The sequence below is a fragment of the Aspergillus tanneri genome (genome assembly GCF_003426965.1).
Source record: "Aspergillus tanneri strain NIH1004 chromosome Unknown AapTan_7_pilon_pilon_pilon, whole genome shotgun sequence".
In the NCBI taxonomy this organism is placed as follows: Eukaryota; Fungi; Ascomycota; class Eurotiomycetes; order Eurotiales; family Aspergillaceae; genus Aspergillus; species Aspergillus tanneri.
Genome location: NW_022984634.1, coordinates 2,845,884 through 2,869,857, shown reverse-complemented (window position 1 = coordinate 2,869,857; position 23,974 = coordinate 2,845,884). Strand labels below are relative to the sequence as shown.

The 23,974-nt window shown below is 47.1% G+C and overlaps 10 protein-coding genes across 10 annotated transcripts; 6 read left to right on the top strand and 4 right to left on the bottom strand.

Moving 5' to 3' along the window:
- Window positions 1–1,308: 1,308 nt before the first annotated feature.
- Window positions 1,309–1,836, top strand: ATNIH1004_007556 (uncharacterized protein; the record flags this gene model as incomplete). The annotated part of the gene is made up of 1 exon (XM_033572176.1): window positions 1,309–1,836. The coding sequence occupies one exon, from the start codon at window positions 1,309–1,311 to the stop codon at window positions 1,834–1,836; it is 528 nt and encodes a 175-aa protein (XP_033425491.1).
- Window positions 1,837–2,356: 520 nt separating this feature from the next.
- On the bottom strand, window positions 2,357–3,239 carry ATNIH1004_007555 (uncharacterized protein; the record flags this gene model as incomplete). The annotated part of the gene is made up of 3 exons (XM_033572175.1): window positions 2,357–2,785; window positions 2,835–3,087; window positions 3,127–3,239. The coding sequence occupies 3 exons, from the start codon at window positions 3,237–3,239 to the stop codon at window positions 2,357–2,359; spliced, it is 795 nt and encodes a 264-aa protein (XP_033425490.1).
- A 1,234-nt stretch (window positions 3,240–4,473) lies between these two features.
- ATNIH1004_007554 (uncharacterized protein) lies at window positions 4,474–4,794 on the bottom strand (the record flags this gene model as incomplete). Its single annotated transcript, XM_033572174.1, has 1 exon — window positions 4,474–4,794. One exon carries the CDS (start codon window positions 4,792–4,794, stop codon window positions 4,474–4,476), a length of 321 nt encoding a protein of 106 aa, XP_033425489.1.
- A 1,698-nt stretch (window positions 4,795–6,492) lies between these two features.
- CAP2_1 (glycosyltransferase family 90 protein) lies at window positions 6,493–9,101 on the top strand (the record flags this gene model as incomplete). Its single annotated transcript, XM_033572173.1, has 3 exons — window positions 6,493–6,801; window positions 6,871–7,299; window positions 7,356–9,101. The coding sequence occupies 3 exons, from the start codon at window positions 6,493–6,495 to the stop codon at window positions 9,099–9,101; spliced, it is 2,484 nt and encodes an 827-aa protein (XP_033425488.1).
- Window positions 9,102–9,591: 490 nt separating this feature from the next.
- Window positions 9,592–11,095, top strand: ATNIH1004_007552 (glycosyltransferase family 69 protein; the record flags this gene model as incomplete). Its single annotated transcript, XM_033572172.1, has 4 exons — window positions 9,592–9,640; window positions 9,666–10,312; window positions 10,370–10,595; window positions 10,680–11,095. The coding sequence occupies 4 exons, from the start codon at window positions 9,592–9,594 to the stop codon at window positions 11,093–11,095; spliced, it is 1,338 nt and encodes a 445-aa protein (XP_033425487.1).
- Window positions 11,096–11,341: 246 nt separating this feature from the next.
- ATNIH1004_007551 (uncharacterized protein) lies at window positions 11,342–11,995 on the top strand (the record flags this gene model as incomplete). The annotated part of the gene is made up of 1 exon (XM_033572171.1): window positions 11,342–11,995. One exon carries the CDS (start codon window positions 11,342–11,344, stop codon window positions 11,993–11,995), a length of 654 nt encoding a protein of 217 aa, XP_033425486.1.
- A 1,411-nt stretch (window positions 11,996–13,406) lies between these two features.
- ATNIH1004_007550 (uncharacterized protein) lies at window positions 13,407–13,899 on the top strand (the record flags this gene model as incomplete). The annotated part of the gene is made up of 2 exons (XM_033572170.1): window positions 13,407–13,426; window positions 13,476–13,899. The coding sequence occupies 2 exons, from the start codon at window positions 13,407–13,409 to the stop codon at window positions 13,897–13,899; spliced, it is 444 nt and encodes a 147-aa protein (XP_033425485.1).
- Window positions 13,900–17,342: 3,443 nt separating this feature from the next.
- ATNIH1004_007549 (class I SAM-dependent methyltransferase) lies at window positions 17,343–18,234 on the bottom strand (the record flags this gene model as incomplete). Its single annotated transcript, XM_033572169.1, has 2 exons — window positions 17,343–18,054; window positions 18,131–18,234. The coding sequence occupies 2 exons, from the start codon at window positions 18,232–18,234 to the stop codon at window positions 17,343–17,345; spliced, it is 816 nt and encodes a 271-aa protein (XP_033425484.1).
- Window positions 18,235–18,489: 255 nt separating this feature from the next.
- On the top strand, window positions 18,490–20,016 carry ATNIH1004_007548 (NAD(P)/FAD-dependent oxidoreductase; the record flags this gene model as incomplete). The annotated part of the gene is made up of 3 exons (XM_033572168.1): window positions 18,490–18,538; window positions 18,671–19,664; window positions 19,725–20,016. 3 exons carry the CDS (start codon window positions 18,490–18,492, stop codon window positions 20,014–20,016), a joined length of 1,335 nt encoding a protein of 444 aa, XP_033425483.1.
- An 875-nt stretch (window positions 20,017–20,891) lies between these two features.
- On the bottom strand, window positions 20,892–21,889 carry SPT15 (TATA-box-binding protein; the record flags this gene model as incomplete). The annotated part of the gene is made up of 4 exons (XM_033572167.1): window positions 20,892–20,908; window positions 20,959–21,373; window positions 21,451–21,538; window positions 21,609–21,889. 4 exons carry the CDS (start codon window positions 21,887–21,889, stop codon window positions 20,892–20,894), a joined length of 801 nt encoding a protein of 266 aa, XP_033425482.1.
- Window positions 21,890–23,974: the final 2,085 nt, after the last annotated feature.

The following is a 23,974-nucleotide window of genomic DNA, read 5'->3' as shown; positions in this document are numbered from 1 at the left end:
CATGTTTAACTCCACCTTGACATCGGGCGCTCTGCTACTGTAGAAGTTACTAGGCTATGCTTACTCTAACCATATACTTTCATTTGGATTATGTGCTAAAAGACCTATAGAACACAAAAGAAAAGACTTTCAGCTTGAGAAAGACAGACTAGCGTTGACGTTCTGAAATATCGCGAACAGAAAAGAATGTTGGAAGCGATGGATGCTTATATGATTGGGTGGCCGGAACGGCCAAACTATCTAACGTGACCGATCACCGAGCTGCGCGGATCACCGAGCTGCGCACCCACACAAAGCAGCCCTATAAATTGACTAATATCTCAACGAAATAAAGCGATTTTATTATATAATTAAGACAGCATTATTTACTAGGGCATTGAGTCTATTATGACCTTTAATTTGAAAATCTACTTGGTAAGCGCGCAGTTTGGTGGGGACCGCGCAGCTCGGTGATCGGTCACGTTAAACTATCTAGCTTACTAAATGACGACTAAGCGAGGTCGACCAATAGGGGCAGGCGGCGTAGGACGTCCGTATGTTCCAACAAAGAAAGTAACTCACGTGACACGATCAGGAGATCAGTTCGCTATGCTTATCAGATTTACCGCCAGTTACCTGCAAGCATGACCACCCCACATACCTGGGCCACGATCTGATCCGGGAGCGCTTCCGGAGCGCCCCAAACTTACCTTTCCATGAGTTTCTACGGAAATAGTCTAGAATATTTCATGTCGCAACGATAAATAGTCAAGGAGAGAATACCGCTGCTCCTCTCCCTTCTTAGCAGGCTTAGTATGTACCTTACATTAGTAACTCTGGAAAATACAGAACCAAATATACTATATGGTCCCAGTGCCAACCATTCAACACTTCTACTGACTCCACCTTCAATTTCAACTGGGCAAAGTTTACTACATTAACAAGCCAATGGCCAATCATTCTGTTCCAGTACTTTTTCCAGCCAATACCGTTCTCAGTTTTCTACACATGATCTGTGAATATTGCATCACCCACATGAGGCACAACATTACGAAATTGCTTGCTGCAAACCAAACCCTTCCAACTCATGGTAAAGGTACGAAATACCCCGCGGCATCTCAGAATAGCGCGATGGGATCCCCGTTGATACAGCCACGGCGCCAACATCGGCCAATCATATGTTCCTTATAGTACATGATCTAAATTGAGGCTGGTATTTGAACCCATGCTACCCTTCCTTCAGCCGGAAGCATTTAATTTTTTTTTTCTTATTTCTTGCTACGGCTTTACCAAAGAAAACTGTGGAGATCTAGCAGCATATATCGAAAAATGGCGGATCCTTTAAGCATTACTGCCTCAGTGCTGGCTGTTATTACAGCTGCCGTTCAGTCTACAAAGTCGCTCTATGAAACCGTCAAACGCTTCAAAGATCGCAATAAAACTTTACGTAGGCTTCAAGTTGAGCTTGAGGACCTCACCAATATTTTGGACTCCTTGACGCAAGCTGTCAATGCTGAGTCGTCAATGTTGGCGCTTCTTCAAGGCCCTATTGGTCGATGCAGTCAAATATGCCACGAGTTCGAGCAATCGATGAAAGTTTTCAACGGAAAATCAAAGACAGGCTTTCGAGATTGGACAAAGATGGAATTTATGAAAGGCGATATCAATGAATTTATAGACACTATCGCAGGATACAAGTCAACGATCTCAGTCGGTCTAGGCACTATTACTATGCTAGTCGCAATTCCTTGTCTACTTCAGACGCGTCGTCTCCTACCAGAGATGATCAAAGCTCTTTGTAAACAGCTTATAGAAATCTCTTTTTACATCTTGATAAGATGGCACCTTTCCAATTAGATGGATGATATTCAGGGATAAATAATGACATGCAGCATCAGTCGTGGCCTTAAATGTCAACATTGGTCTAAAAAGACCGCCAACCAAAAAGCCAAAGAGCGTAATGCAGACTTATATAACATATAAATTCACTATATCTCAGACTTTTCCTCATATCACCCTATATTATTCGACAAAGTTCCATGTAATAAGAGTATAGGCTCTAGAAGAGTATGCTGGTCTCCCTTGGTGTAACACCCTCACAGATGGCCAAGCTCCATCGTGACCAGCGGTATCAAATGTTTCCGGCATATACTCAAGAAATGATAGTGTCGACCCACATTTTTCAAGGCTCTATCGATGCTCCTCTTTTTGAGGGTCCATTGAGGAGCTGCTTCAGCATTGCGGAAAGTGGCTAGAATAGAAATAGGCGATGGTGGTGGATAACACACCTTAGGCCTCGAAAATTAGCCCTTGATGAAGGCTTAGCGCTGCAGTCTACCTTGCCGAGCATCTAATTGGGATTTCATTGACATCATCCTTAGCCTGTTGCACCGCCTGTTGCCCGTTTTCTCATCTCGTTGGAGGATGGCCTCTTACATCTTGTTTCCGGCCCAGGAGTTTGAGACGAAAAAGCATGTTTATTCTTTGGAGTCTCGAAGATTGAAGACGAGTTGGTGGTGCCGGCTTCAATAGAGTCGAGGTCACTGGCTAAAGCTCCAAAACGACTAGTATAACGTTTCTCAGCCAGATGCCGAAGAGACTCATCCGTCATTGAGCCAACCAACTGCGCTGAATTGCCCTTAGACAGAGCTTTCTTGATATCGAATAAATCCGCCAAAGTAGTTACCACTACTTGATCGCTGTCACCATCGGCAGTCACCTCCCCAATTCTATATATCTTCTGACGGGAAACTTCACTAGCCACCTTGCACACTTCAAGACACTGCTTCGGGGTATTGGTATCTTCCTGTAGTCGCAGTCTTTCATTGTCATTCCCATGGTCCCCCGTTCAGGACCAGGGACTCTAGGCGTTTCCCAAGGCGGCTGATGATCTGTGCGAAGCTATCCCGATTTTCATACAGAGCCTGGCGTGTTAACAGCTGCGCTTCAAAGAATTGCCGCATATCATATTCAGCAGTGGTCTGGGGCGACCCTTCCCCTTGCAATAGATGAGTTTCTCGATTCGTCAAGGATTCGATATAAGATTTCGCGTCTTCACAAACACGAAGGCATTGTTTGGTCACTTCTCTCTCATCTTCCAGGTCTGTACTTATGGCTGAGGGATTAGTGTTTTAGATAGTAAGTTACGTCATTTTCTCGTCAATTTGCTGCAGATGGACCTCAAGATTATATGCTGTATCCTGGATCATCTCATTGTACTCTTGAATAACTTGGTGGGAAACTTTGGAGGTATGCCTCATGAAAACATTTCTTCTCTATTCCAGTTACTTTTATTGTGGTATCTCTTTTTTTCTAAAGAAAAAAAGTTAGTTTCCCAGTTTTCCAAATTCCATCAGCTAGATTATATATATTATATAGATAGTACCGGAAGTCATGCTCCAATATAAATGAATATAAGTAATCATATATAGGATCAGTCATTAGCTATTCAGTCTTCTTAATATATTATTTAATATGCCTCCTTAGATTTATATTATACAGCCAATACTTTAACCTCTTATCAGCTGGGAGCCCTTGATTACCCCAGCACAGTGCTATGATACGGCAATTGAGGATGGGGCAAACAAAATCTTCGTGGACTTTTAAGGGAGATTTGGTAATAAATGAAGAAACCTTGGCGTCGATTGCAGAGGAACTGGAACCAGAAAGCCACCACGCAGCCAAACGCCGGCGTTAGGGACATATCTATAATATAGGCTTCTGATCATTGGACCGAATACATGGGATCAATGACCGTAGCAGGTTGTAAGCCCAGACAGCCACCAATTGGTGGTGCGAGGGCCCAGGGGGATTGAGAGCCACGGCCCTCGAGCCAGTCCAGCTGTATGATATCATGACTTGGGAATGTAACCCTACACTACCCGGGTGTAAAAGTGTCAACCCCCAGGGTATCGGAAGGGATTCCTCAAGGATTATACTAGTATCAATTACACTATTTGGTATCAGTGATTCTCACCTAATTGACAGGTCTTCTGCCCTGCCAAAGCAGATTCTTTACAGAAGAGTCTATGCTATGCGACACTACGCTATACCAAAATACTAGTATGTCCTATTCAAAAGAATGACTAAGGTCGGATTTTACCTATGTGACTGAAAGTTCAGTATATACAGGGTTTGTTACTGATACCATCAACAATTGACCAAAGGTTCACCAGCCAAGCCTAGGACAATATACAGCAACTGGGACATTGACACCAATGCTCCATACAGTCCCAGAACCACTCCATGTCCCCCCTCCTCCCCCCTCCTTCTCTCCCTTCCTCCCTCTTTTTTTCAAATTTTTGTTCCCCAGTTAATATCACTTTCCCTTCAGTGTGACAAAGAATGTTATACTACCCTCGTTGTATAGCCAGAGACGTACATGGGAGCCTTCGAACTTCGAAAACGGCCTTCGTCCCGAGGTTGATTGTTAGACGCGAGCAATGTCATAGAGAGACGAAGGGCTGCTTTGATCGAAGCTGAGCAAATCCCTCCTTAGACAGCGGGGGTAGGAGCAGCAACAACAATGGTCTTGATGTGGTCAAACTCCTGCTCCTCCAGCCCAGCTGCGCCCTCAGCAAGGTGGGGGTAGTCACAATCTGACTGGCCACCACAGCATCGTCGGAAGTTCGAGAGGCGTTCCGAGATCGAACTCGCCAGGCAGTCATTGCCGCCCCGGAAAACACCGCTAAGTGAGTTGCAGCATGACTGGGTTCTACCGACATCCTGGTTGCCGTTCACAAAGCACTTGCAAGCCAGGGTGGGAGCAGACAGCATGACGGCAACTGCCATGGTAAAAATGGAGGAGAACTGCATTTTGGAGGGCGTGAAGAAGACAGATGTACTGGCCAAGAAAAGAATTAAGTGTTTTTTAGTGGAATTTCTAAGGTTGTATAGAAGATGAGCGATTGATGGGACTGGAGAACTATATCGAGAGAAGCAGCAGCGGACGGCGAGGGTTTATATAACTGTTGGAACTGGCATTTTCGGGCCTTTGACTTACGGAGTTGGCGAGCCACGCGGCCATAGACCACAATTTACAGGGCTCTATGTCACGACATGAAGTTGTTGGCGTGTACAAGTGGTCATAACCATGTCAGACGTAAGACCTAACTTGAATCCCCTCAAGCAGCTGGCCTTGGGCCCTTGTATGTTGCATCATGCCACCAGTCACCCTTCTCTCGATGGCGTTTGTTAATATATACTGCGGGGAATATAGCATCGAATGATGGATCCAAGATACAGTATTCCCTTCATCTCCCGAGATATGGCTTTGTTTAGTAGATGGCAAGGGTCATCATGGCGCCAAGCCTCTAGAGTCTAGCATTTGGCTGAGAGATGAGTTGCTTCTTATGAGACGTGGTTATGTGTCTGAGATTCTCATTATTGTCCAGGGATATGGCTCTTCTCCTCTTAGGTTCCATAAAGACTGGACTCTGTACTTTGTGAGTCTGTAGATACAGGTACTCTATAGCGTCAGAGCGATTTTCTCACCTGGGGTCAATATTTGGGTGGAGAGTCCCTCGTCACCAACTAAACTTATACTTGTGTCTGGCCGAAAGCATGTATCAAATTTGGATAGATACAGCAGGCAGTACTTGGGATTGTTTGTTACCAAGCCTCGGCGTTCTACATTAAGCCACACACCTATAATTCGCAGTTTCTAATACTAATCCAATGCTCAGCCAAGGCTAAAGCCCTAGAATTAGGTCCTTAGAAGAGTTAATATAATGAACTCAATTGGTATAAGAAAAAAAAAACAACGCTAGTTCTAATGTGGCGGAGTGAACCTTAGTTCGGAGTCTTCGGATGAATGATTCCAATTCTTTCCGTGGAAGACCCTTCGATTGGGCCCTAATTGGCTAGAAAGAAATGCGATCCAATCTCCGATCCCTGCCCCTAGGAGCTCTACTATATCGTAAATACTCTAGCAGTCGATACGGAGGAATTAGTTAATTAATTATGCATGTCTTCTTGGTATCAGACATGGCAAACCATCTAGACTCAGTTGAACGCATCCCGAAGGTACTCCCGGTCACGCTCCTGAAAAAGATTCAATCTGTCTTGACCCTCCCAGCATTCCCCACGTTCTCTTCAAACAACCCATATCCATATTCCAGATTAAGAGTATGGACAGGAAACTCGCTCCATTAACTGGAACACTTCTAGGCCACACCGAGAGTTGGAGTCAGACTCTAAGTCTCCATACCTACTACTGTGAGGCGCTCTTGCTGGAGATAGAGGGTATAATCATATACACCCTCAGACCATGAAACCCTGGCACTTCCAGGGTATTAATGAGAGTGGATGAAGCCCGACGGCTTTGGTTTGACCGGGCCAGTCAAATGATCAGAAACGAACAGGGTCTTGTGTGGCTACGAAGCACTGTCATGTGTCTTGGGATTTGCTCGACAATAACGAGTCAATGCTGTCCCTACTCTTTATGAGACCTGGCGATTGAGCCACATACTAGAGTCCCTCGCCTCCCTGTGAGAGTTTATCCCAAAGTACACGATGCGGCCACCATCATTCCACCATATCGATGTGCTCACTAGGTCAACAGGGGCAGCCCTGCTGTGCAGCTTATGGACGGCGTGTCTGGGCTCCAGGAAATCCGAGCTTTGCTCAGAGATCCTGGCCTGGGTGATCTTGCCGACTATATCTGGAATGGCAAGACGACTCAAGACTAACAAGATCCGCACGAGGTCCCCTTTGAGCGAACCAGACCTTCAGCCGCAGTCTGGAAAGTCGTTATGGATAGTTGCACTAGGGATTGCCACTCTAGGTGTGTACCAAGCAGAGAACGGTTTGGTTGGTGTACTGGTATGTAGCCACCCTACCACGTCGAGGAAACTAGGGCTGGTCCCTTCCTCCGAGGCTGACCTCGAATAGCCCGTCTTAACTCCATTGCTTCTGATTGCAGAGAGGTATCTGGGTTCTGAGTTTGGTGGCTCTGCGGGATCCGATCCACAGTATTCTACTCCTTTAGTAGATACCGTATGGGGTACCGCTGTCGCTGCATCGTTTCTTATGATTACTCTAGCAGATTGGGGATTTCAAGGTTATCTGCTCTCCGCTATTCCAGTGGCTGCATTACTCGGTATCTATGTTACTCTGATGCATAGGCGAAACACTCGGTGCGTTCCTCTCCTGGATAGTGAAGCCGCCATCTGCCCCCTTGCGCTGCGTGTGGTGAGTCTGTTGGTCATCGTATTTGGTGCGGAGACGGTCGCCTTTGGCTTCCCCCGAAGCCAGCCTATAGCATCCATCTTCATGTTGGGGTCAGTAAAAGCTTCGGCTTGGTATTTCTTCATAGATATAGTATGTTGCACTCTTCATCAAAAACTCTATGCAGGGGTTACTAACCATGTCAGTAGACTCGATATTGTTCCTGGCGTACTGTTGTTGCCATAAGACTGTTCGGTGTTATATCTACACGAAATCTATTGATGCTCTCTTCGGATGCTCAGGCTTTCTTACATGTTATAGCGTCGCTCCTGACCCTCGGCCAGGTTATCTATATGCTCCCAGGGCAAGCAAAATCCCGATCGGCTCTCTGGGTGCTTTCCGTTGTACCTCTTATCCCATACCTTGTCGACACTCTTAGGGTTGCGCAGTCTCCAACAATCTCTGGACAGCATCCGATCGAAGCTTTAATCGACAATGCCAGGAGAGACTTTGACACCCTACTCCAGAAGCAATCCCAAGATTACACGGTCGCTCATAACGAATATCGGCGTCGATACGGTATAGAGCCGCCAGCCGGCTTTGAAGCCTGGTTTGAGTTTGCCAAACTGCATCAATCGCCGATAATTGATGAATTTGACAATATCTATGAAGCTATTTCACCATTCTGGCATTTAAACGGGCAAGATATTCGTGATATTATGGATGATATACAAAGCATGCGTACGTCGCATAGTGAAGTGTGGTTCTGTACATTTTCTGGTCAACAGGCGAAGACTCACTGCAGTCATCCGGGCCGCACTTTCGACAGACACATACAATCCTCATTTGACCACCTTATGAGCAGCTTGGCCGGTGTTCTTCCTGACGTCAAATTTCTTATCAATCACCTCGATGAGCCGAGAGTCCTGATGCCACTACCGCGAGGACCAGAGAGCCTTCGCAGTAAACGCTTCAACTTGACCGATCTGTCGAGGCGGTCGGTGTGGGATACACTGACGAAATATTGCTCCTCCCGAGAAATGATGGCTACCCACACTGCGAAAAAGCCGACCCTCCCCTTCGTGACTGATCCCGTGCTGGCCATCGATCTCTGCCAGCATCCCGAGTATAGCGCGATGCATGGTCTGACTATCAGCCCCACATCTTTTTATCTATTTGAGGGCGCAGTGCCGGTCCTCTCCACAGGTTCTCTGTCGACGATGGGTGATATCCTATATCCCAGTCCAGCCTATAACGAGGACGAGTTCAAATATACTGTAGATACACCCGATATCGACTGGAATAAAAAGCAGAACAATCTCTACTGGGCAGGCTCTACTACGGGTGGCTTTGCTGTAGATGAGAAGTGGCAGTACTTCCATCGACAACGATTTGTCCAGTTGGCGCAGAACCTCCAGCGACTTCAGTACTCCTATCTCCAAGAAAATGCCGGTATAATCAGCCCGGCAATATCGTCGTCATTCATTAACGGCCGATTTTTTAATGTTGCTTTTACTCGGATATTTCAATGCGGGCGAAGATCCTGTAGGGATCAGCATGCATACTTTAAGATAAAGTCGTGGGCAGATAAAGACCAACCCCTTCGATCACGGCTTGTGTTTGATATAGATGGCAACGGTATCAGCGGTCGGTACTATAAACTTCTTGCTTCCAAGTCAGTTCCATTGAAACAGACCCTGCTACGGGAGTGGCATGATGAACGGCTTAGGCCATGGGTTCATTATGTTCCAGTTAGTCTAAGTATGGAAGAGCTTCCTGAGATCGTTCGGTACCTTACGTCCACTAAGACTGGGCAGAGAAGAGCTCAAGAAATCGCGGAGCAAGGTCGTGACTGGTTTGCCAAAGCCTTCCGCGACGTTGACCTGACCATATATATGTACCGACTTATGCTGGAGCTAGCCAGGTTACAAGATCCGAACCGGCTGGTCACTTGATGCTGAATCAGTATTCGGGTTTCGGGGCACAGTTATACTCAAATTCGATTCCTGCTTCAGACGCCCCACCGTAGCCGTAGCCTCAATTGGAATATCTACCTGACCTGCGCATCCGTGATTGACTCACATTGAATTCCAGAGTGATTGCTTTATCGACACTGAAATAGGGGTTGTTGGTACCCGGATTAGATAGACGTTGTCTAAAGGTTCAGGAGCAACTACATCATCGCTGCAGGGCCAACGGGAGCCTGACACGGTTTTCTAAAACATCAAAGATCATTTAGAACGTGTATACTGTAAAATATGACAGCTGCTATGCTGCCATCTGAGGCTCCCAGAGGAAGTCTTACAGATCTTCCGTACACCATACCGTCAAGAAATAAATTAAATTAAATTAAAAAAAAAAAAAAATCCCTCAGTCCCCCCACAATAGCGCGCCGACACCAAGCCAGCTGCCCAATATGAAAGGCACATATGCCAAGGCGCTGCCATGAGCTGGAGACCTACTCGACGAGAGGCTATGGTTGTATTTGACAAGGGTTCTTCGCTAATGAAGTTTGCCAGGATTCGCTTCGTCTATAATTCCCGGTGTAAATGGACACCTTTATATGCTTTCAAAACGTCTAGTCATGCTGGGCCCTCTCACACGCTGTAGACTGGTTCGCCAGCGTGGACTTCACTACCGTCTTCTCTTAGGGTTGTCAACATGTTTGTGTGTCTGGACAGCGCTGGAAGTGCTTTTCATTCAGCACCGAGCCTCCGCTGTGGATCGTATTCCGTCCACTCCCGCACACCACTTCGAGCGAATATTTGTTGCTAGTACGCACTGGAACAACGAGGCTATCCTTCGGAGCCATTGGAATAATGCTATGATAGAACTAGTAAAGACGTGGGGCCCGGAGAATATTTTTGTGAGCATTTTTGAAAGCGGGAGCTGGGATGACAGCAAGGGAGCGCTCCGGGATCTCGACTGCGAGCTAGATCGATTAGGCGTACGGCGAAACCTTACACTCTCTGAGATAACTCACCAGGATGAGATCTCAGGTCCTCTAGGTGATGGTTGGATCGACACTCCCCGTGGCCAAAAGGAATTGAGACGCATACCTTATCTTGCTCGGCTGCGCAATTTAACCTTACGCCCCTTGGAGGATCTGGCACGGAACGGCATAGTATTCGACAAGGTGCTTTTTCTAAATGATGTGATCTTCACTGTATGTGTCTCAATGTGTACGAATGAAGAATATAGGCTTATTGGCTTGCCGACACAGGTGGACGACGTGATCTCGTTGCTAAACACAAACAACGGTGTTTACGCCGCTGCTTGCGCTTTAGATTTCTCTAAGCCTCCTCATTACTATGATACATTTGCTCTGCGTGATTCTAATGGAGATGAGACTTTGATGCAAGAATGGCCTTATTTCCGTAGCGCAACTTCGCGGGATGCACTGCTCGCTATGTCTCCTGTACCGGTGAAGAGTTGCTGGAACGGTATGGGTACGCAGGCTTTGTCTTTTCCTCTTTTCTTACTTCGATCTGTTGAATCTCAAGGACACTGGACTGACCATAAAACTATCATAGTAATCATGCCTATAGCCCCCTTTCTATCGGACCACCCGTTGCAATTCCGCGCAATACCCGATTCTCTGGCGCAACTCCATTTGGAGGGCTCCGAATGTTGCCTAATTCATGCAGATAATCCTCTTTCCTCCGCACAAGGCGTCTACTTGAACCCTAGAGCTCGTGTGGGTTATAATGCCCCGGCATACGCCGCCGTTCATCCTCATACGGCGTGGATCTCGCTGCACAATGTTGCGCTGGCCCTTTGGGAAAACCGAATTCGACGCTGGACCACAAACTTGTTCTTCAAAAAATGGGTCATTCGAAGAAGAGTCACCAGCTGGGAGAGACATCATGGTGCCCGTTTTGAGCCTGCGACATTTTGTTTGATCGACGAGATGCAGGTCCTGGTGGGGAACGGATGGGCTCATGTGTGATGGGCAACCGCCCGATTGTGTATAAACAAATGTATGTGTATGTGAGAGTGAGAGAGAAGGAGAGAGTCAACCTATATGAGAGTTGTGCAATCAGCATTTAGTACACCATATTTCCAGGTGAAATGCCACTTATACGGGGAAATTTCTGGCACAATTTATGTTTGATTCTGGAAAGGAACCCTTGTCCCAGCTTCTCCCTGAAGGCACGGGTCGAGATCTTTTTAGCGATGCACCAACCAGAAGGCAATGTTTACGAGCGAGGGGATTGGGCTGTTGACAGATCCTGGCAATAGACGCGAGCGAGCCCGAAGGGTGGTCACTCAAATTGACTTTGCGGCCTGGGCAGACAGCGCTACTGAATCAAAGCAAATAGAGGCCGCGGGCCCCGAGCCATCGCAGGACCCTTCATCGATTGAGCCAAAACAAAGGGAAGTAGACCTACACCCCATCAGTTCCAGGACTCCTGCCGGGACAAATAGTATGGCACAAAGGCAAAATCAGAAAATACTCACTCCTCATATTGTCGCGCGCCCCGCTCGGACGAACGTTACACAGGAACTACCGCGAAAGGCACCTGTCGCACCCGTTACAATCGCCTTCAAGGCTCGAGGCAAGGATGGTGAATGGAGAAAGATCCACGAACTAGTCGTGGACCCATCCGATCCGACCGCTGTAGAGCGACTGGTTCGGAAAGACGAGAGGAACCGTGGGGCAACGTTTTACAATAAGAACCTGCGCATGATTACCCCAGCACAGTGCTACGATGCGGCAATTGAGGATGGGGCAAACACAATCTTCGTGGATTTTGAGGGAGATTTGGTAATAAATGAAGCAATGACCGTAGCAGGTTGTAAGCCCAGACAGCCACCAGTTGGTGTTGCGAGGGCCCAGGGGGATTGAGAGCCACGGCCCTCGAGCCAGTCCAGCTGTCGGGCCGCTGATCTCTGCTCAGCGACTGTGATCATTGGACACATGCACTTGGCTCCCTGTCTCCAGCCTTCGGGTCGCTGACCTCTGCTTAGCGATTGCTGTCGCTGGATCTACGCCCTGCGCTCATGGTCCCCTGCCTGTGAACATTCGCTCTTTCTCCCAGTCGGCCTACATACCTGGTCCCTGAACCCAGACTGGCCTCCAGCCTTCTACTATTAGTCTGCTGCGGATTGAACACACTACTAGCTCTATATCGCGGGACTAATACTCCCTACGGCCCGAGATCCACATATCTACGAGTTTAATCTATTTTCATTGTATATATAAAATTGACCCTATGCCAGCTCTATCCAGGAAGGCTGGTTGTGATTATCTGTTATGAGAGAGAAGATGGAAGTTGCTACTTGACAATATTTAGTCTTTATTTCCAGATTCTGCAAGATCATGTAAAGCTTTTCCACTGAGATCCTAGAGGATCATTATCCAAATAAAAGCTTGCGGTTAGAGAATCAACATAGACCAGTAGCAGAGCGCCCGATGTCAAGGTGGTGAAGGCCGTTCCTGCTGTTGAACGTGAATCTACGGGGGCATGATCATCAAGCATGTCTCATTTGACCCTCACGTCTCAGCTACCTAGTTTAGCCTTGGCGACATGTGCCATGATAATCGCCTTCTGGCTTAATCGGATCAGTAACGGGTGACAGGCCCATTGAGGATGGCTCCTTTAAGGAAGGCTTGCTGGGGGTCGTGGTGGCTGGCCGGGCTTCACAAAAGAGAGGATTGGGAATACCACTAAATGCTGTTGCAGCCATACAAAACCATTATTTCTAGTCTATCCAGTTTATTTAATTCTCTCTCGACAATGGATTACTGAGGATGGCTCGCTCCTTCAAGTCAGGCTTACCTTGGGCAAATTCTTCCTCGGTTGTCGCCAGTCAGTGGTCCAAAGTGTATCAGGTGTGGGGAGCGGGTCGGTCAACAGCGAGCCCTAGTAAGATGTTTCTAAAGAAAGCAAGCCTACTAATTGTTAAAGGACTCCCGCATCCAAGATGAGGGAAATATATTCGAACCCTCTTGATCCTTATGAAATCCCAGCAAGAGTTTAGCCAGTCCTTAGCAATTCAACACCGTGTTGCTCAATGGAAAGCTATTTAAGCGCATTACCGTAGGATCTATAAATACATAGGCCCTGATACATCGATAAATACATTCTCCCCAGATTTTCGCATTGGCCTTCCTTGACAAATATTTCCTGGATTATTCGCTTCTGCCGTTATCGTTATAGTTTTCCAAAGTACAATTTTCCCGGGCGCTTTTTAAACGAGTCCAAATATTCCAGTTAAAGTGCGCTTTGCGTTGTATTCCATTCTTACTCATAAAGATGGCAAAACTAGATATCAGGTTGGAGGTGTTGTATCCCAGAATGTCTATTAAACTAACACCGTTGCAGTGTCTTCAAATCCAAGATCATCAAGATTGAAGTCGGCCCAAGCTGTATGGTGGCATACCTCCACTCTGGACTGTTAAAATTCGCCGAGTTCCCTGAGGCAAATAACCAGAATGCGGATGACGTCGATACCGATTCGCCTGAGAAATTGATATGGATCAATAAGCCTGTTGAAGATATCTTTGCCTATGTGTTTGAGTATCTCTGCACAGGGGATTATTCTATTCCCTTACCACGCGATGTTGCCCCTGCGTGCTTTAATGAAAAATGGCCACGTACTGAATCAGACTTTACTGGTAATTTGAATGGAAACATGTTTGAGAGTTTGCAATCTATCCAAGAAGTTTCAGATTATATAGTGAGGGGAATATATCCACAGCCCGCTCTCCCATCTAATGGAGGCAAACATCAGTATTCCCATGGATAGGACTACAGTGAGCCTCTCCTTACCCATGCCCGTCTCAACCATTTTGCTGTTTAATACGATCTGAGTGAATTACGTGATATTTGCCTCTATAAAATATTGCATATGCTTCGAGAATTCCCTCTCCACGAAGCCCGAGTTAGGGATATCACTTAGCTAATACAGTTTGTCTTCCGGGGTGATTAAGGGGAGCCTTCAAATTACAGTGATATTTAAGCTTCAGTGCTTGATTTTGCAATACGCCATGGAAAGTTTTTCTTAAATAGCAAAGAATTTCGACAGATTTTGCTGGAGATGCCATCATTCTGCCGGGCCTTTTTGGTAACGCTGAGTGAAGCGCTCTGATACCTGCACCGTTAATTCCAGCGCGACTTGCTCTATACATCATAAGAGGAAAGAGGAATTTATGATATAATTAAATTGGCAGAGCTGATTTCGGGGTTGTATAAACTAACTCCAAATTCAGACTCAATTGAGAATGCCAGAAGCAATATTTTACTGCCGGATAACGGGTTGGGAAACAGGCTGGATGGTCCGAGTGATATCAAGTATAATAACATCGGCTTTTGACTGCTTAAACCCTATAGCACTGTTGGCTGAGAACAGTTATTGTTCCTGTTCTCTAAACACGAGCTAAATAGATTGAAATGCAGAACTATTGCCAGAGATGTCAACTGTCTTGTTTATCGTTGCAAGAAGAAGGTCGTATGCGAACTGGGGAACCGATTTTAGAAGGCTGTCCTCGAAAACAGCAGGAACCCTGTCCTGTTCTTTCCTTAATATAGGTAAATGATCCATGGTGATCTTCACTGCCAAGTCCCGCAACCCTCTGTCGCTAAGAGGTGTGGAGTTGTAAATCTCGAAAACCGCCTGGGGAAATGAATTTCTGCTCTCCAGCTGTTGAGTCATGTCTAGCTCCACCTTCCTTCGCGAGAGGTGCTTAAGCCCTTTTATAATCATCCTATCTGCAAACGAATACATCAATATGTGAAAGGAAAGCGGGTCAGTTACTTTGGAGCTTTCAGGCCCCTGCCCATTCACCATGGCTGTTTTAGTCTCTTGCGGGTTATCAGGAAGCTTCACATCCTCTTTCACCTCAATTTTACTTTCCTCAGGTAGCAATTGGAAGGAGTAGTCCCTATTAGAAAGGTGGGGACCCACTTGATAGTTAAGTGTATACAAATAATTAATCATTTGGGCAACTAAAGCGGGATCTTTATTCAGCTTAATTATATAATCGAGCGCTTCCTGTGGATAGGAATATTAGCAATATTAGGGACCTAACAACGGGAGTCACCCTACTTTGAATTTCCCATCACAAGCCTTAGCGAAAAAATCCGAGCGTGGGCATACAATACAACGATGAACTTGATGAGACTTTGAGCCACACACAATGGTCAGATCGCTGTACTTGGGGCCATGAAGTATTCTGTGCCTACATCAGAATGATTTCCAATCTACACCAACTTTAGGTATCTTAAGAGGCTATCAAGCAGCTCCTGACCCGGAATGGTCTCTGGTTATTGTCTAATTTCGATTATATTCACCAATATCTCACCACCGAGGAAGCTAGCCAGATCTGCCAGCAGTTCCACGAGAGCACTTGGCAGCATGACCGTCAGGTTATGTGGAGCGGAGTACCTCGCAAAATTGCACAGCAGTGGGCAAATGAACATGGTATGCAAACATTAACCACAGTAATGGGTCCTTTAATGGTTCAAGATCACCCGCGATGTTTAAGGTTATTTAAAACAAAAAAACAATGGAGTAAATACATGAAAGGTGTATCTGCTATTTTCGCCTATTATATTGCGCAAAGCGACGACAAGGTCACTATGCTATCACCGCCCCCTCCGGAAAGATTCAACCTATACGGAGGCTCAAATTACCAGGCAATTGAAGAACCGATTCTGAAGGGGGAAATAGGACACAAGTGTGTTGCAAAGATCTGAGTTGGTACATCCGACTGTGCCAGGAGCTGAAGACTTTCACTACCAGATATGGCCTGTGGATGAGACCTGATTCTTGGATTTCGGAATTTGGAAGCCGTGCTCCACAGACATGTTGGTAGCCTGTGAAGGCAAGACTTGCAAAGCTATAAAACAGGCCATCGAGCCCGTCAAACTGCTCGAAAAGTGGTGATGCTCCTATTTGGCGGAAATAAGATACCGACTGTTCGATAAAGAACTCGCTAAATAGTTAAAGGGACTACTCCACACATCACTTGTGATAAGACAGTTTTCAGGTTTCAAGTATAATTTATTTAATGGCTACCTTGCTTTAGAGGAAGATCGCTCAAAAAGCTATTAAACAGAGCCAGAATTATATAACCTCCTTTGACATAACTTGTACCACTAAATAAGGTCGAAAGGTTCAACCTCAGCATGTGATTTAACTGCTGCTATTTATCATCCTAAAAATGAGCCTGGTGATAGCAGCCTGGTGTCAGGGACTTACAAGTTAAATTAAGTTGCCTGATGGAAGCAAAATCTAATTCAGCATGCTCTTCTAACCATACTGTTCTGCTTAGTAATATAAAATAGAACATATAATGATCTTTACTTACCATAGCAACAAATAAATCATTCTTGAAACCTGGGTAGTGAAAACTGGGTAGTGAAAAGTAAGCACTTGTGTGTGTTTAAATACCTCATGTAAATGTTGCGGTTCGGTAGTATCTGCGACTCAGTGGTTGAGTTAACGTAACTACGGATGGTCGCCTCGGCTGATTACAGCTCGGCAGGTGCGATTGACTCGGCCGGGAGTTACGTTAATTAGTTATTGTATAGAAGCATGTACAAAAATACGGGATACATAATAGGTACACTTCCATCATGGATACCCCACAGGCACTTGCACATGTATAGCATCATGACTTCATCGGCTCTTCGATCGGATCTGCACCGACCACCTGACTTTTACTGAACTTACCAGTCCTCTATATCAGGTTCCTGAAAAGATTGTATTAATAAGATTATCCTATCCATAGACGCTTGTTGGGTACCTGGCCAGGCGACATTTCTGACATCTGTATGAATCACAACATCAGGTGGATGACTTAAATTAGACTTGGTTTTCTCGAAATTTCTACTAGACTTAGGGTACTTGAGTTAGAAGTATATCTTAGTTCCTAGCCCACCACTTACATTATACCATAACCCGGGAAACTTTTGCATATATATGCATGCTCTTAAGATAGATGATTATAATACAAGATCAACAGTTTGTCAAAGTATACAGCACAACAGTAAGTTTGATTCATCCGTCCCTATGCCTTCCGTGCCGGCCGGAGCACATATCTCCACGTAGTCCCCAAATGCCATCGTTTCTCTTCGACTATCTCCAGTCCGCTCTCGCGCACAATCTGGCCTATATCCCGGTTCCACCAACAGCCATGTCGGTCTGCATGAGCGGGAGCAAGGTTGTCGAGCACCCGGTTGAGCCAGTCATAGTGTGATCGACCGTGTTCCAATAGCAAGATCTCCCCCCCTCTGCGGCTCGGTGATGGTCCCCAGATGCCGTAGGGTGCGAACTGGATCCGGCATTGAGCATAGCCCCATAGTCTGTATGACGGTATCGTAGTAAGCGGGGTGTGCCCCGGTCGAAGGGGGCACGACATCCGCCGCATCCTGCGTTCGAAAAACCACATTCTGGAACACCGGATGTATTTTGGTGAATTTATTTCGCGTGATCTCAACCATCTGTGGGCTGAGATCGATGAACGTCACGGAGCGACAGCCTCGTACCCCTACGTGGCCCTGCTTATCGAGCCCCCTCCGCTCACCGAGGTCATAGTATTCAAGATTCCGGCCTGTTCCACAGCTGACCTCTAGGACGTCTCCGCGTGCGCGGCGCACCAGGTCCTTTCGCTTGCTCCCCAACCACATTAGCTTTTCAGATAGTTCAACATCGGCATCAAACGTGCCCGCCGTCCGATTGTATCGGTCTGATACATCTCGGGGGATGTCTAGCGATTGCGCCTGGGCCACTTCTCGCTTGTAGGTTGCATACAGATAGCCGCAGTATGTGCTCATGGCCAGGACGCTGACGCCGAGAACGGTCATGACCTTGGGCGACATGCGAGCCTGATCCATTTGCAGGTTGGTAAGATGCGGGTTGGCCCGCTTTGGCAGTGATGGTGCTACCGGGGTCTTTTTTCTGTTTACAGGTCAGACAAAATAGTTATTGGAAAGGACCGAGGCTACCTAGCGGGGCTGAAATAAGGTATACTGACCCTGGACCTTCAACGGGAATTTTTCCACCACCCGTCTTTGGAGAGGCGGCGATAGGCATCTTAGCCTTCTTCAATGCGGCGCGTCCTACACGGGATGCACTCATGGCTGGAGAAATGAAGGTGGAGGCATAGGACTATGTATTATCGTAGAGGATTTAGTTCTGAGCGATTGGTTGACAATTTGATATCCAAATGGAGCCGAAGATCGGAATGCCAAGACCGGCAGGGCGTACATGCAAGTCACGGGCTCAGTTAACTGACTGGAAATGGCCTCAGTTCTTCCTCTCTCTCTCTCTCTCTCTCATCCCATCCATCTGACGACGTCAACCAGAACTGCCGTCACACGTCCCATTCTCGCAATGGCTCTCCCACCTCAGATACTGATTGTCGGTGGAGGGGTCTTTGGATGTGAGTGATCGATCCTCCTCTGGTCTCCATATGACTCAACGTGGATCATGTTATATGTCTCTCCTACTCTCAGTCTGAGATTCGCTGTCCGCCCATTACCAGACTCTGGTTGACAATCCTTCGCACCTCCAGTGTCCACGGCTCTCGCTCTGTCCCGCCGACACCCCATCAGCCATGTCACATTGCTAGAAGCGTCATCCACAATTCCCAATCCCGAAGGCTCCTCGGTCGACACCTCGCGCATCGTGCGCGCCGACTATTCGAACCCTGTATATGCGAAACTCGCCGCCACTGCCATTGAACGCTGGCGGAACACGGAATGGGGACACGATGGTCGCTATACACAGAATGGACTGTTACTCGCCTACCCAGACGGTCATGCACAGGGCAAGGAATACACGATCAAGAGCTATTATAATGTCAAGGAATTAGAGGGACAGAACGTCGAGCTTCTGCCTTCGAAGAGAGATGTCCTGAGGGTCGCTCAAGCCTACGGCGAAGAACTCAACGTCGCCGGCGGTTACGTCAATTGGGGTTCAGGCTGGTCGGACGCTGAAGCAGCTGTGCGATATGCGAAAAAGAAGCTGGATGAGGCAGGCAAGGTCTCCTTCCAGACAGGAAACGTCAGGAGTCTTTTGTACGGGGATCCCAGCTCGCCACGCAAGGTCACCGGCGTGACCCTGGCGGATGGAGCCTCGATAACAGCGGATCTAGTGATCCTTGCTACTGGCGCGTGGACATCGAAGCTGGTGGATCTCCGCGGCAGGGTCGTAGCGACGGGACAAGCGATCGCGTACATGCGCATCTCCGACGAAGAACAGCGGCGACTGGAACACATGCCGACCATTCTCAACTTCTGCACCGGCATCTTCATCATTCCACCGCGGAATAACCTATTGAAGATAGCTCGTCATGCCTATGGCTACCACAACCCGATCTCCGTTCCCGTTCCTGTACCAGGCAATCAGAGAGGAACAGCAGCAACCATGGACGTTAGTCTACCAGAGCCTGGGGCTCCGATCCCACGCGAAGGTGAGGAAGCCTTCCGCTCTGCGCTGAATCAGCTCCTCCCCACCTTCGTGGACCGGCCCTTCTCCGGCACTCGAGTATGCTGGTATACCGATACGTGAGACACCTGATCTCCCGTGATAGGAAGGATACTAACTAGCTGCCCAATCTAATCTAGACCCAAGGGTGACTTCATCATCACCTACCACCCAGATCAGCCCGGCCTCTTCCTCGCTACCGGTGGTAGCGGACACGCATACAAGTTCTTCCCTGTGATTGGCGACAAGGTTGTCGATGCGTTGGAGGGCAATCTCGAGCCTGAGCTGCGGGATCTCTGGTCCTGGCCTGCAGCCGTGGACGTTGCCGAATTCAAAGGTACCGAGGACGGTAGCCGATCAGGACCGAAGGGATTGCTATTGATGGAAGAGCTGGCTAAGACGCAAAAGATGCAACGCAGCAGCCTCCTGTAGACTCTGCATTCACGGTGTTACGTACATATGTACATACATATATACCACTATATGTATATATATAAATAACTAGACATGTGCATATATGGGGATCATCCCGGATTGAGTAACATTTTTCGGCAACTACTTATAGAGATAAGATCATCTGTGGGAATCGATAACCACTTACATCTACATACATACTCCTATCTCCTATACAACTTTAATCCCACGTAGGTTACGTCTACGATCGAAAATGGCGGTATATCTCATTCTAACTTTCTGCTAGAGAAATAATGAGACAAGCCACGTTCTTTGGAACCCAACTATGCATCAATCCTATCAATCCTATGGATTCATTCTCAATCTCTAATGAAGACAATTTGATAAAAGAATTTTTTTCCCCCTTCTGATCCACCCTCCCTGGACTTCATGAGTGGCCAACAGCTGAAAGAGACTAAAGCACATTTACATGGACAAGAACCACTGAAATGACCCAGCCGTTCAGCGAAAGCAGGATAGAAAAAGTAATTAGAAGGAGGCAACCATCGACCAGCGCACAGTACCGCCCCCTTTGAAACTGCGGTGTGCGACTATCTAATTGTAAACATTTTAGGAATTTGTTGAAGCACAGAGCCAACTGAAAAAAAAGCCGAATCGCTAAAACGCCGTACAAATGCAAGCATCAAGAATCGTCAAGTGGTGCGAGTTCCAGGATAAAGGTAGTCACGAAACGGGTTGAAGCGTTTTTGCCTTGCTGGTAGTACATGCCTCGCAGGATGGCAAAAAAAAAAAAAAAAAAAAAAAGACGGAGGAAAAATCTTTTGTTAATACATTTCAGAAGAGGCGAAAGAGTTTTGTGATGAACGTGATCTCCCCATGCCAAACCACAAGTTTTAAACCTTGCGGAAATCTTCAAGACACGTTAGTGATTGTAGTAGGATCGAAACAAAGAGACTGTACCTGAAAGCACTGGGTATATGAGCTCAAAAGCCTGGTAGATCTCTTCACGCACTTTGGCACCAGTCAAGACAATCTTCCCGCTAACGAAGATCAAGAGCACAATCTTCGGCTTCATCATACGGTAGATAAGACCGGGGAACAACTCAGGTTCGTAAGAACTGAAGTTGTGATGGCGACTGGCCAAACCTTCCAGACGAATGGGAAACTTAATGTCGCAAGAGCCGACAATGTTCTGGATTTTGAAATCCGTGAATTTGGCATTGAAACCCAGCTTCTGGATGATACGTGCATACTTCCTGGATGCCAGTTTGGAGTCATCCTCCGACTTGGCACCAGTAACCACCATCTTTCCCGAGGCGAAGATCAGAGCGGTGGTCTTCGGTTCACGAATACGCATGATCACGGCCGCGAAACGCTAATAGAAAGAAGAAAAGCAGTTCAGCCACACTGTACCCTGATGTAGACAGCTCAGGGAGGTGTGGAAGGTAATACCTTGGGGTTGTACTCCGCATTCCTTGCGTGAAGCGCAATGGTCTTCAAGTCCAGACGACAGTCAAGGTTGACGGTGGCGACAATGTTCCTTGAGAAGGAAAAAAAGATACATGTTCAGTATTCTGGTAAACCAGAAGAAACAGCAAGAGTATACTCACTGCAACGTTGGCACAATACCACTCCCCGGAGCGTTGGCACCTGGAGTCGCAGCTGGAGTCGCGGGCGTCACCCCGGTGCCACTAACGGCATTGCCTCCGGGCTGCTGGCCGTTCACATTTCCGTTCGCACTCTGAGCGCCCTGGGCACCCATCGCCATGTTTCCATCTTTATCAGAAGGCGGAGTCAAATCACCGGCACCACCGGGAAACGACAGAGAGGCGGGAGAAGTGAAGGCCCGAGCCTGCTGCGCGGTAGAGGGATGGGTCGTGAGAGAATCCATCGTGACGTGCGATATCAGATACTCGAGCTGTAGACCAGCCAAGACTGAGAAAGTAGAACGCTAGAGAGTGGCAGTCTATGTGCCCGGATAGAGAGGTTAGTAACGCCAGCGGAAAAGAAAGGCCCCAGCGAGGGGACGTGAGGTGGTGAATTCCGACAGAGTTCAGGCACAGAGGTGAGAATCAAGCAGCACAGATGATTTGAAAGTGAATGAATTTATTTTATTTGAACAGACAAAAATCAAAGTTGCCTACAGCAACTGTGAAGGTGTATGTAGGTAGAGTGCGGCGAAAGGAGACAAATTCTTATGAAAGAAAAAAAGGGGCAGCCTCACAGGCCACCAAGAGACAACATACCGATTTCTGGGAGATGGACAAGTCAATGTCTCCCCTACAGCAATGCTGCCTTCTGTTCAACGAACTGTTTCTTGGGGATGAAACAGAACCAAGCTCAATGTCAGGTTGGGTAAGAAGGATCTTGACAAGACAATGAGGATGGACAGGACCAAGGACCAGAAAAGCACAGCGAAGTGTTTTCCGAGAGATTAACTCAAGCAAAGATCACAGCTATATGGGCAAAAGGCAAAGGACAGGCGCAAGTTGGAAACAATTAACACAAGTGATGATGACTCTGCTTGGATGAAATTTTTTTTCAGTTTTTCCTTTTTGGATTTTTGGGATGTCTATCTGCGTTGGAGGGAGAGAGAAGAGAGTGGCGAAGATGCACACCTGATTGAGAATCAAGGCAGCAAGCTTCCTGTTTCAGTAAATGAAACGTTGGATGTGGAGTAGGTCCTCCTCGAAGTAGGTCTTCTTTGGGGATGGAGTGGGGAGGGGATGCCTAAGATTTCTTCCCGGAATTCTTTCGAAAACTCCAGACAGAAGCAGAGAATGCTTTTTTTGATGTTCAAAAAAGGCCAAGCTCTGCTAACTGGTCGGAGAGAGGGAGAGGGGAGGGGGAGGAAGGTATGGGCGGGAAAGAAGGCAACTGTATGGCGTTCCGGGCGGTGCCAAGACCAAAATCAAAAATTCCAACAAGGTCAGGAAAGTGGGAGGTTGGGCCTTTATATAGGCTGAGTCACAGCGCCTGGGGGTGCTGGCGTCAGGGAGGCTGGGCCCAGCGGCGGCGGCAAAAGCAGCGATGGGCGGTCGCCTTGATCCATGGGTTTCGCTGCTTCGTTGCACACTAGCGTTCTACTAGCGGCTCTTGGGTGCCCAGAAGATGGTCCTGATTCGCTGGAATCTGGACCCACCCAGTGTGCATTGTCTGGGAGCCCCACCAGGATGAACACGCTTTGTTTGGCTGTTGCCCCCTTACCATTTTTTCCAGGTGGGCGCAATGGTTGCAGCCACTTGGGGTTCGTCCAGTCCGCGTCGCTCCTGCAACTGATAGGCAGGCCCACTCGTGAGTCTATGCATTCCATCTGCTCCAATCACACTGTTCCCGGTCATTTTCTCGCCGCTTTAGCGCCAAAACGAACAGGACGCAAAAGTTGGCTTTTTTGCCCATCTGTCCTTTTTTTCCATTTGGCTTCTGTCAACGTGACGGAATATAAAAATTATACGGAGTATCATATTTCTTTATCTCCACACGACCTTTTTTTTTTTCCCTTTCTTTTAATCTGTCAACTGATCATCGAATTTGAACTACATTCTGTTGGATAGATCTAAAATACAAGTCCTCTGTAGGCAACTCCGTATTTACTTGGCGCCCGAGGAAGAATATGATATTACCTTATCAACCATTCAAGTCGAGTTGTCAAAATCACTAAATGCATAAAGCTTATCGCCCGTATAGATCAGAAGTCGCGTCGATGATTGGGTGTCAGTACGCGCTGTCTGGCTATGGTGGCACCCGCGACTTTCCCCAGATCCTGGTCAGCTTGTGATCCACCAGATTTGTTCTCTTTATAGAATATCGTCATGTTTCATGATGGTAGTGAATTTAGAAAAAAGGAGAAAATAAAGGAAAATAAAACAAACAATATTAAAAAAAAAAAATATTAGTCCACTTTATCCTGCCGAGGATTGTTGAGCATGAGTACGTAATCGACTGCGACTGATCAGGGGCTTTCTGGATGGTATTT